This window comes from Mya arenaria, chromosome 10 (genome assembly GCF_026914265.1).
Source record: "Mya arenaria isolate MELC-2E11 chromosome 10, ASM2691426v1".
NCBI lineage: Eukaryota > Metazoa > Mollusca > Bivalvia > Myida > Myidae > Mya > Mya arenaria.
Window position 1 is genome coordinate 4296223 of NC_069131.1, and position 13385 is coordinate 4309607.

The 13385-nt window shown below is 35.6% G+C and overlaps 1 protein-coding gene across 9 annotated transcripts in view; it reads right to left on the bottom strand.

The window, feature by feature from the left end:
• Positions 1-10456, bottom strand: part of LOC128205198 (calmodulin-regulated spectrin-associated protein 1-like) — a 29879-nt gene extending 19423 nt beyond the window's left edge. For all 9 annotated transcript variants that reach the window (XM_052906689.1, XM_052906687.1, XM_052906688.1 and 6 more), the window contains exons 1-9: positions 10089-10456; positions 9328-9423; positions 6950-7055; positions 6597-6706; positions 5518-5641; positions 4712-4824; positions 4256-4394; positions 3606-3851; positions 1162-1398 (exon numbers count right to left, since the gene is read on the bottom strand). In XM_052906689.1, the coding sequence (XP_052762649.1) occupies positions 1162-1398; positions 3606-3851; positions 4256-4394; positions 4712-4824; positions 5518-5641; positions 6597-6706; positions 6950-7055; positions 9328-9423; positions 10089-10175 (1258 nt within the window). In that variant the 5' untranslated portion in view covers positions 10176-10456. The remainder of the gene's footprint in view (positions 1-1161; positions 1399-3605; positions 3852-4255; positions 4395-4711; positions 4825-5517; positions 5642-6596; positions 6707-6949; positions 7056-9327; positions 9424-10088) is intronic.
• Positions 10457-13385: the final 2929 nt, after the last annotated feature.

The window sequence follows — 13385 nt, forward strand, 5'->3', positions numbered from 1 at the left end:
ATTGACTGTTTTGCCAACTGTTTATTTTTTGTCTTGGAATGAGCCAAACTTTGCATAAATGACTGGAAACCAGTTATACAAGACTGCTGACAAAAGATCAGATCGCAGTTAATCATATTTATGTTCAAAAATTGCTATTCTTATGAATTAAAGCGTAACTAATGCTTTAAGAAAAAATGAGTTTAACTAATATGACTTATCTAGTTATCTTATATGACTGAATTGAAGGCATTGATACCAAAAACAGCTGATTCTAAGGAAAAAACTAAAAAATGTCAAAACTGTCAATCTGTGAGAGTGCAGCTTTAAAGAGTATCGTCAAAATACATTCAATATGCATTTGCATTGGTCTGAAAGAGTAACATGTATAAATACATTTTAAATACATTGTATAAACCACCAACATTATAATATATGTTCTAAAGGTCTTCAGTGAGATTTTCTGATTAGCAACAGCTGTCCCTAAGACTATTACACAGCTTTGTCTCTGATATAACCTATTTATGAAATATGTGTGTTACATGCACACAGGACAGTAAATACAAATCAATAAAACCAATAGCAGTGCTCCAGCCAGGATTTGAAAAGGGCAGAGTGCTAGGTCAGAAAGAACACTTTTGATATGCAATGAAGTAGCATTCAAGGGGCACTTGCAAGGGCCAATGTTCAATTCTCATGGTGTATGTGTTGTAACTGCTTTCAATAATAATAGTTTGTTATGAATACCTGAGCTGTTTCTTTACTTTAGTTTCAAAATTATGTATATTTATTATTTTTATACTTATTTCTGAAAATTGACTCGGTCAAACAAAAAGGCACATCAAGGTGTGGTTAAAAGGCAGCAGAAAAAGGCAGCGAAGTGCACCACTCTGCCTTTTAGGCCTAGCTGGATTTTTCTAACTAAGGATTTGCTGTATGACTTGTTTCAAGTCAAAAACAGGGGCCGTAACTTGTATTGAGGATCATATAGAGTTAAAGTCAATCAGGAACAATAACTTGTACTGAAAGGCATGTCGATTTGTCATTAATTATCAAGTCAACTGAATAAACAGGTTTTGACATTATGACAAAAATCCAACCTTCCCAAAACTCATTTTTCTTTGAATATTCAAGTTAAACACAGATTATCAACTCATTTGAATTAAAACTTTCTCTCATTACCAGTGAGGTGGTTGCCATCTCTGCCATGTGTCTCGTGTCGTTTATGCAGCAGGGGCCCCGCCCTGTGAGGGGGAGGGGCTGACGAAGACGGGGACATCTTGTTTAGGTCAGGGGTGCTACTAGCCCGGAGCTCACTGTCCCCTCGTACACGCTGGAAACTGGCCTTTGTCACGTTACTCACGCTGGGAACATTGGCCACGCGGGGGACAGATGACGACTGGGGACGAGTGATATTTTCTGAAATGACAAATTGTTAAAATGAACTCTGAATACTGAAATGTTAGAAAAGCCCAGGCAGACTGAGGAAATTTTAATTTTTGCAAAGTAACTTCAGTTTTTTTTACAGTATATACAAAACATGGCTAACATTGGAGATGACCAGTTATACATACAGCAAACACATTGGTTGTGGAAAAAAGCAACATCACCAACACTTCAGTCAAATGTTTAGAGGATTTGTGTCTTGAGAGTGATTTTGAAGTCAATCATATCATTTACTGAAGACACGAGCAAAAACAATAGATAGAAGAGAAATGAAATTTGGAAAATATTACTATTTAGGATTTTATTAATATGACCTATATTTTTTCACATATATATATATTACATTGTTATAAGAAGTACACTTTTTGAAAAAAATATGAACAGTATAATTATCTGAATTATGTGGGTTCCAAAAACAAAACATATATTACTAAACAATAAAGAGACAATTTAAAAACAACATACCGGTACTATATACAATGACCAGATGAGAGAGAAGGAAAAATGTAAAGAATTATTTATTTCACGAGGTATTCATAAATATAAACAGGCAACATTCCAGTATCATTCAATTTCATTATATCTCTATGAAAGAATGACTTTTGTCATCAATTTAGATTTCTCAAAAGTAGATTAGCTTAATTTAAGACTTTCTTTCAAACCATTTCTTCATTGAACAATAGATCTTCTCGTACAAAGAAACTCTTCTAAAAGGTCTTCTAAAAACAGTTTCACACCGAGCAGTTCCAGAATATACGGTTGTACATGTTTCATACTTCATGATCAACTACATTTCTTTTCTTTTAGTGACGAATAAGGTGGTAGGTTCTGAGTACAGTAGAAACTCACTAAACCTGACAATGCCCGGACTGGGCAAAATTTCCGGTTTAGTGAGGAGTCCGGATTAGTGAGGATTTGATGTACGGAGTAAGTTTACTCAAAATATTAACTGAGTTAACCTTTAAAGGGAAGTTGAAAACTGGATGTTTAGATGGAGGTTGAGACATGATTAAAGCACATGCAAAAGTGATAAACATAAATAAACATTTCTGCATTTCAACATTTTTATAATCATCTTTTTTTCCAAGTCTTAAAATAAAACAACTCGCGAAAATGACAACTTCATCACCAATCAAAGTTCTTGATTTGAGTAACAAACAAACAAATTATCTGATTATCTGTAATTTAATGCTTGTTAGTTGTTAAGTATGTTTGATAGTTTAATTAACACACCGCTCTAATTTGATTCAATCATAGAAGTCTTTGATTATCGTGCGGCAGTCAATCCACAGTACAATCATCATTTTTGATTATCGACATCACAGGTGCAATATTTAACTATGCACCGGCAACAAAGTGACTCGCGAATTCCTAATACACAAAATCATTTTGACATGTTGGAACAAATATATGTCCCGTTTTGTGAGGTAAAATTACGTTGACAACTAACAAATTTTCTCGATTTTTTGTCCGGTATCCGGAATTGCAGGGTTCCGGTTTTGTAGGGATATTTTATATTGAAAATAGAAGGGGAAAACCGGGACTCCGAAAAAAGTCCGGTATCCTGAGGATTCCGGTTTTATGGAGTTCCGGTTTAGTGAGTTTTGACTGTATAATATGAGATTGTCTGTTATGTTAAAATCCATTGAATGTATCCATGTGTTTCCATTCAAATGTATTAATTACAGTGAACTCAAGGTCCCAAATTGCTTGGCAAGTAGGTATATCATCATTTTTATTAATTCAGTTGTAAACATGATTATGCATTAAATTAAAAAAATGATATTTTGCATGTAAACCTTTATTGTGAGCCTTTAAGATGAAGGTTAACACATTTCTTTAACATGTTATTAACCACAGACAGATATGATGGTCATAAAATAGTACATGTAAAAATGTAACAACCATAATTGACCAGTCATAAAGCAATTCCAGCAACTTGTTGAGATCATTTGGCATAGTTTTTCAGTTAATCCATAGAGCAATGCAACCATGTGCATTAAATTATTTATGAAATATAATCCTGCTAATGGTAAGCTGATTGTTTGATTGCCAACAGACGACTGGTCAATTTCATCATGATGTTTAAAATATACATTTTGATGCTCTATTGTTTAAAAATATTAAGACACCTAATTATGTTTAAGGAACGTTCACTTCAACAACTGATGAATTTATACCTTTACCACCAGCTGCTGTATTTAACCCAGCTCCGGTCACAATGGGCAGGGTCTTAATCTCAAACCAGTAGAAGAACTCAGCCAGCATCATGATAATGTTGACAGTCAATGTAGCGTGTGTGTACAGTAAGTCCTCGAATGTAAAGTGCCAGGTCCGATGGGGCAGGTGGCGCTGACAGAACGTTTTTACCAGCCGCAGATTGTACAGCGAATCAGCAATACCAACATTGGTTTTCAAACACACATCTACAGAAATAAATGGAAACATCAACAGCTAACCATTGACAACAACTAAACAATAAATTTCTTCAAAATCATGCAGTACTCCCAAATTTTGTAGGTTTACCACTTGATTTCCCATCCCTATCTATTAAGTGTTTTATTGATAAATATTCCCAAATATGAGACCATAAATGTTTTCCCAAAAATGCCTAGAAAAAAGCCCTGCTAAATATATCTTTACTCAGTGAATTGATAGTAGTTCTTACATTAAGATAAATGTCGTAACTCCACCCCTTGTAACTTTTTTTACAGACATGTATAATGTATAGCATTCTGTTAATGCAAATAGTTCATTCTCAACAGCTCATGGAAGTACACAATTACGTAATAATAACGAAACAAATTATTTCACAATCACTACTTCCTACCATCAATGTTGAGTATCTGAGGGCAGTAAAAACTGAGCAGTGTGGCCATGGAGCAGCCGTCTCCGATATCTTCCACAAGAGACTCAAGAATTGGCACAGAGATTGACTCCCGCGGAGTACGGGCACTCACGATTCGCACCTGGGATGGAAAATTATTGAGAGAACTCAACTTGGGTCCTTTCAAATACAGTTACACATAACAAGGACTTCCATTTGCATTAAGACATAAAGTACTGTCCTGTAATTTTAATAATGTTTCCAAGACAAGCAGTTCATTTCTCAAAGAACCATTACATAATCTAAATGTTGCAAAATTGCAAAGTTGTCAATTAAGTAATTATCAATCTTTCCGAAAGTTTATAGTAGGAGTTGCTTTGGTTCATGTTTGAATCCTTGACAAGTATTAAGCAATATTCTCAATAGAAAAATATTTTTATCAAGAACCAATTGGTGCACCTTCTGGCTGGTTTCCCCACCCTCTATGACAGGGGACTGTGTGGCCTCCAAGTGGCGCTGTACGGTTACACACACCTTGTTCACCCAAAACAATGCTGCGTCCGATACATCACCTGGAATAATGGAAAAACGGCTAGCTATATGTATCGAGTCATCAATATGATACTGTATTATAGGTCAATTCTTCGTTAACTTAGTTAACAAGGTGATTAAGGACATTGTTGTTAACATTCAATGTGAAATATTTGATGATGAGCTCATAGATTTAAATTAGACAAAGACAGCTAAACAGTATTCACAGATCTTGTAGAAATACTGTAGATCACTAGAGTATCCATAAATTCTTTCAGAGCAGTAAAGATTTGAAAGTCAACAACGATGACGTTTATAACGCTGTTAACTTTAACAAAGTTCTGAACAACACATTGATGTCAAAAGCATACAGCAAACATGAACTCATAATCAACTTCAGAACAATATAACAGTAACAGGCGTTATATAGGATATTCAGTGTATTACCATTGATACCCTATACAATGGCATATCCAAGGTTACATATGATGCTTTACAACACTTGCACAATGCACACAGAGAACAGCAAAACTTTCTTTAAAATAATAAAGAACAACAGTATTTTTGTATTTTTCATTTCACATTTTTTAGCAATTATCAGCAATAATGCCACCTTTTGGTTTACTCAAAAGAGCTAAAAAAATACTATTAAATTCAAACCTGTTAAACACACTTATTTCAATCAGTCTGATATCTTTTCCAAAATACAATGCCCGTAAAAAATGTCATTATACCTGGTAGTTCACTGGAAGCGTTGAATGTAGCAAACCGCCTAACAGTCTGGGTGACACGTTCTACTGTGAGTATCTCCTGGCTGAATGCTGTCATCAGGGCGTCAATAAGGGCGATGTGGGCTTTCTGTAACATAGATAACAATGTGATGATAAAGAAACCATGAAATATTTCATATTTATAAAAAAAATAATGAACTAAATTATAGAATGTACATGTATGCAAAGCCTAAATAAAAGAAGGGTTTAGAGCTGAAATTGTTTCCCAGGCTTGCACATGTTATATGTTTAATTTTATTCTGACATATTGCCTCCAAACGGATCATTTATACAAAGCATAAAAAATTATGTCATTATATATATCACATATAACAGTTCATACAATATCAAAATTATGCATAACAACATAAAATACATACCGGTACTCATAATGCAATATTGTAACATTGTTACTTTGCTATCTATTTTCGAGTACATATTTTATGAATTTCATATACTGTAGAAAACAAGTCAGAGCTATAAACTTTTCTTAAATTAAATGCATGGAATACAAATAAATCTGTGATTTTTAATCAATTCATTTTAGCATTTGAAAACTTGGATATTTGTAATACATGTATGCAAAGTATATATTTGACCCATAGATTTGAATACGATGGACACAGAAGTAGAAAATGAAATTTGCCCTCTTCAATACATTGACAATTTTGATAATAACAATATTCTATTTTTTTTCAATCATAACGGTATGACATGAGCTTTTTAATCTATCAAAACAGCTTCTTAACTTTTGTACATCTATAACATATATGTATTGTTCAACTTCCAAAGTTCTTCTTAAAGTTTACACAATGTTACCATACCTAAGCTCAATCTCACTTATAGTGAACTCTAAATGATACCTGTTACTTATACCTCTGAAAAGAGCACTTTTGTTTGTAGAATGATTGAAGAGACATTCAAATGAATGCAGATTTCTAACCGATACAAGAAAGCTACAATAGAAAAACATTTCCAGAACAAGTGGTTTCCAAATTTAGATGTTGCTGATAAATGATTAAATAAACATGTTGACCAGTTACCAGTTTAAATGGAGCTGACTGCATAAGAATGGTCTCAGTAACGTCCCCGGAGTCCGAGCCCCCAGCGTAGATTCCCTTCCTCGACAGAACCTGGATGATGCTCCAGTGACCTTATAAACAAATGGGAAATTGTCACTATTAAAGTTTTAATGATCATGCTCACGAAAGGTTCATCAGTAATTTATTTTAATGTCTTTTATACATAATGTACAACTCCAGTCCAGAACCTTTCAGGTTTGCTCTATCGTTTTGTTGCAGGCCTTTTTGTAGGCGTTTTAGGATTGAGAAATTTTCCCTAATTTGCAGCAATGATATCACTAACATGTTTGAGATGGGAATGCATTTGACCATACCTGTCCACTGTGAGGCATTTTCCCCAAACATGTGTCTACACGCCTGACAGTACAACTCACTGCTTGCCAGAAGGTTGGCTAACCTCGGCTTTACATGCCACACTCCCTGGAAATACACACAAACAAACTAAATTATATTTCCATCGAATAAAATCTGTCACGCAGAATCAAAATTTAAGATATTTTTTTCTAAAATCAGATGATAAGAATTCACAGATTTTGCAATGCACCAATAACAATTAAACTCAGCAAAAAAACAAAAACATCTGCAGCATGTTTAACAAAAACAATTTAACTTTTCAGCCTTAAAGGGACATAACTCAATAATTATATCAACCAGAGTGATTGGACATACTAAATAATTATATACACAATGAATGTGTACATAAGTAGCAAAACTCATATTATTATCATTTAAGGTTCCTGAGTTAGAACAAACCAGTTTTAACATTCTAGCACACCGGATAGGCATTTCCGGTGATTTCAGCCGTGCTGGAAAACTCCATCTGGCATCCCCCCAGATGAGTCACGCGCTGTGACGTAATACTTTCAATTTCTATTATTAAACATTTTAATAGATGAGTTCCATTCACATAAACTTTACAAAAATATTCCTTTAAAACAAAACGAAATAACCCTTAAAAGACGTGATAACGAAGGAACTTATTGACGTATGCAGTGAATACAAATTACTGCGCGTCATGACGTCAGTAAACATCATCGCACGTGTTTTTTGGTGAAATGTATAAAAAACGCGCTTTCTTATGCATTTTCTTCACAAAAAAATGTTATTTAAGGTCTGCTAGAAAAAATATCTATCATGTGTGTCCGTTCCGGATAGAAAAATCCGACCCTCGGGCACGCTGCGTAGCCGGTAACTCGGCAAGCCTCGTTACCTGGCAACGCAGGTGCCCTCGGGTCGGATTTTTCTATCCGGAACGGGAACACATGACAAATATTATTATGCCAAGACAGACACTGCCAACACTAGGACAATACATCAATGTTTGTTCTTCAAAGCAACAACAACGATGGAGGTAATAAAACAAATAAGACACTGGTATATCATGGGTTGATTGAAAACTGTGATCAATGAAACATAAATAATAGTTTCTTTCCTTTTGTTATTATCACGCAAATAAATATGCCAATGGCAAAAAGCATTTCACTTCATTAAGCTTAAAGTATATAAAATATAATTGTCAGATACAATCAAACCATCCTCCTTTGTTATTACAATAGAGAACACTTTCACTTGACACTAACTTAAGCATAATTAAGCAAGCTTTACTTGATAACTTTTGCAATTGTAGAAAATTTAATAATTACTTACACCACTGAATGTGACCATTACAGGGCTTTTTCTGCCCTTTTTGAGAAAAAGACCCTACACATTTTGGGAAATTTTGCGTCGAAATTGCCAAAATTGGGAAATTTTACAATTAAAAGAAAAAGCTGTCTAGTCTCCTGCGATTTAGGAAATAAGTTAATATTAGTTTATTTTCCCTTTAAAGGCCCAAAAATATCAATCCTTGGGGTGTAAATATGTATTGCAATAAATCATGACAGATAATATTTCATACTGATCTCTAAATGTGATAAAAAAAATCAATGATTTACATTAATTTGGATGATGAAAATGAACCAGTACAGGTAAAAATACTTTCTAAAAAAAAATTGGGATTTTTTTCTGAAGATTGGGAAAAATATCTTATATTTTGCTTTGGGAAAGGGTCCGATAGTTGGACCCATGGGTACTATAGAAAAAGCCCTGCATTACCTCAAAGAAATTCAAGCAAAGACAATGTTTAATCATTTTGTTATGTTATGTCAAATGTAATTGAGTATAACCATATATTAGGACCCAGGGCTGTTTAAATTTTGAAATCCCAATCGGCCCAAGCCCATCGACCCTAACCCACTCCCAAACAAGCATATTTAGTGTAATGATCAGCGGCATTAACAGCTTTTTAACTTTTTCAACAGCTCAAACACTTGTTTCGGCCACCAATTAACACTATTGATTGATCATCGAAGCTGATTAGCGTCAGTCCATTGGTTATCGTGACATGTTCATTGAGATATTTAAGAATGTGTGAAGGACTTGTTTGTGTAATCTAATTTCTTCAGACTAATCCATTTTCAACAGAAATTTTAAAAAATGGAAAAAATACAAACCAATTTTGTAGCCATTTTCTGTATACTAAAATCGGCGCGGTCGAAATTGGTCAAAACCAATTGTCAAATTTTAACAGCCCTGGTAGGACCCCATTTAGTTACCAGTTACGCTTAATCTGTTTATCTTAACGGTCACAAAACATTCAGCTGAACAATCCTCTTGTTTCTCAAACATAAACAATCACAATAAGTTTTACTACCTCCCCTGTGTCATAGAATGGTTGCTGGAACTCTGTGGGGACTTTATCTTGGTAAGCCTTGCCCAATAACCACGACAGGGAGGCTTGAGCTTTTGCCTGAAGAAAAAAAACACAGTTCAAATTAATTTAATCGTTAACATTCATATTTAACTCTGACTTAGGCACCCTTGATACACATTACACATTTCATTCACAGCACAACTACAAAATTTACATATACAATGTGATAACGGACTGACATTTTTTCACAGTCATTGAAATAAGACTTTTGGATGAACAAGCTTGACTTCTGCTTCTATTGCTTTGCATCAAATTTTTAAACAAGCCCTGCGATATAAAATTCAAAATTTGAGCAAGCCCCGATGACATTTTACCAGTGCAAGGCTTGTGTCGATTTTGACCACTGCTGTTTGACATAATTTTTTAATGAATGTCTGAGTAATTGACAGACTTTCAATTGTGTACATCAATTCAGTAAAATTCAAATAAAAAAGATGGATATTTTGGTATCTGACAGTCAAAAGCAGCCTTCACTTGTGAAACCAGGAATTAAATCCTCCGATTGCTAAGTTGTGTCAAGGCAAAACTTAAGGTCTTTCTCGGCCAAGTAAAGAGTTTCAAAAGTCATAGATCCGAATGGAAAAACAGGGCAAAAGCAATATGCCAACAGTATCTGTAAATAATCAAAATCTTATATTGCATCAACTTGAGAGAATATCGAATTATCTGTTACTCTATTTCATTTTTAGATGTAAGTTTACCTTCTGGACATCGTATTCTTCCACTGGTATAATCTCCACAATTTCACCATCGGAATCATCCGCCCCGTCGCTTTGCCAGGAGTCCATGTTGACTTGGCAAGACTTCAGTATATTACAAAATGAAGCCACCGTTGATGTTGTAAATATTCCAATGTTATGAATGTAAACATTTGGGAAATTTATGCAAAATGAGATCCAGAGTTTATTTTAAGCTGTTTCATGTCACTTTCTGAAAGCATTTTAAAAATAACGGTAGGAACAGAAAGGTATTACAATAAAGAAGCAATAAATGATGGATTTTCGACTTGTCTTGAAATTTGAGACGAGTAATTTGACATTTTCTGAGTCATTTTCTTCAGCAACCAAAGTTATTTCCTGTTGGGCATGCGCAACGAGCTCGAAAATTTCGCCCACTGTAAAAATTGCAAATAGGTAAAGTAGCAGTAATTAAACGACAGTGGCTGAGCGCCGGATGATATCCCAGCTCGTCAACATAGCTCAAACAGTGTTAAAGTAAGTTGTTGTCTTTATTTATCAACGATATGTACAATATAAATTAAGATGTTGAAATAGGTACTGATTAATTATAATAAATAAAAAACTAAACAATATCCAGTAACAATACCACTTGGGAATAGCGACCACTGTACACTGACCTTTGAATACATATGTAAGACAGAGATTGTGAACAGTAAAACCAAAAAGTACAGGTATGATAAAAGGGACTACAGTGGAATGCGGGAATCACTGTCAAGCATTGAATGGAATAAAGAGATGGAGTGTAAGAGCACACAGGAAGCGTGGAATGTATTCAATGCTTTGTTAGACAGTGGAGGATCACATACCAACCAACACTATTGGCAACAAACCCAAAAAGAAACGCCAGTCATACATGGACAAGCAAGGCATGAGGCTACTAAAAACAAAACAGAGGGTATGGAAAATATACAAAGAGACAGAGGACGACCAGGACTTTCAGAGATACTGTACTGCTAGAAACAAGCTACGATCCTATACCAGATGTGCAAGACAAAACTTTGAGGAATCGCTGGGAAGTGAGATAAAGACCAACCCTAAAGCCTTCTGGAAGTACACAAAGACAAAGTTAACAGTAAAAAGTGGAGTGAGTGACTTGAAAGACAGTGAGGGTAACACGCATAGTAAAGATGGAGACAAAGCAGGACTATTAAACAGTTTCTTCTGTATTGTGTTCACAGACGAGGACATTTCAACTGTACCAGTTTTGAATGACAGGCCGAGTGACAGTGAGTTACGAGATATAGACATTACAGAAGAGACCATTCTAAAGCAGCTATTGAGTCTAAAAGTCAGTAAATCATCAGGCCCTGATGGTTTTCACCCTAGAGTGTTGAAAGAAATTGCACAGATCATCACACCACCTCTAAAGATCATCTTCGAGACATCCCTGGAGTCCGGAGATCTGCCAAGCCAATGGAAACAAGGCCAAGTGACGCCTTTATTCAAAAAGGGGGAACATGGATCAAGAGTTTCCTGCAGGGTCGAACGCAGAGGGTATCACTAAATGGTCACACCTCAGACTGGGAACCTGTCACAAGCGGCATCCCCCAGGGCAGTGTGCTCGGCCCTATCCTCATCGTTATATTCATAAACGACCTTCCGGATGCTTTAAGCAGTGTAACTCGAATCTTTGCTGATGACACAAAAGTCTTTGGAAAGGCAGGATTTGAAGAGGACAGATCCAGGCTGCAACAAGACATTGAAAGACTATCACTCTGGTCGGACACGTGGCTGTTGAAGTTCAACACAGAAAAGTGTGGCGTTATGCACCTTGGCAACAACAACCCACACCACAGCTACCAAATGAGGGACAACGAAGGCAGCTATAGGACTCTTGAAGAAACGAATGTTGAGAAAGACCTAGGTCTTCACATCGACAACAAGCTGACCTTCCACCAGCATGTGAACCAGGCTGTAAACAAGGCCAACAAAGTGCTAGGTCTTATCAGGCGCACTTTTGTCAGCCGAGACACTGCCATTATCAAGAGACTATACATGACAATGGTTCGGCCAATCCTAGAGTATGGCAATGCACCTAGGATCCACCAATTTGTAGGAGACATGGACAAACTTGAGAGGGTACAGAGAAGGGCAACCAAATTATGCAAAGACCTCAAAGACCAACCCTATGAAGAGCGCCTCAAGAAAATGAAACTGCCATCTTTATACTACAGACATGAGAGGGGTGGCCTAATACAGGCGTACAAGATTATTACTGGCAAAGACAGAATAAACCAGGAGAAGCTGCTTCCAAAGTCCAAACTGACAATAACCAGGGGTCACAGCATGAAGCTGGCGAAACAACGCGGTAGGCTCAACATCCGCAAGTTCTCCTTTGGTCGTGGTTGTGAATAACTGGAACGCCCTTCCAGACTTTGTGGTCAGCTCTAAAGACATAAACACTTTTAAGAGCAATTTAGACATGTATTGGAAAGACAGACTGTTTGACACTCGTCCCACGCACGCGTCGTCGAGTAACTTTCCAAGAAGACCTGAGCGGAAGTTACAGGCAGCATAGCCTTTATCCTGTATATGCGGTATCACAGACACCGAACTGGATGCTTGTTGTCAGTTTTCCTATGGAAAACAAATCGTGGACAAGGAATTGGGGGAGTCGATTTTCGTCCTAAAACAAGCATGGCAGAGTTAATTAAGCATGGCTGCAGATTTTTTTTCAATAGGTAGATACCTTTAGATACAGTGTGATGTAATATAAGAATATAGAACAGGCGTATTTTCGAAAATTCAATGTACATACATGATGCACACTCGACACATTTAAGATAATGTCATGAAAACAAAAGAACAGAACAGACAATTTATAAGTAGTATACAACAATAAATCGTTTTAATGCATACAGTTATAAAAATATTAATGTCACGTCACTATCACAAAGTATATAATGAATTATTAATTAAAATGAAAGTCAAGGTCTAAAGCAATAACAATTTATTACTACTCGTTAACACTGCAGTAAGAGAAATTATCATAACTACTACAATTATTTATACTTACTGAGTTACGTATAACCATGGACCTATAAACCATAGGTACGTGATAAAACAAATGCCTTTTGATATATTTATATATTTATATGTATAATCTCGTTCTTATCACATGATGTCAGTAATTGATGGATTTTGAATAAAGACGGATTAACATAGGAAAATCGTTTTATATAATTTCTATGTAATTGGCAATAACATCGACAATTACATGTGAAATAGATGTGATGTGTGTTTAGACAATGAACTTTG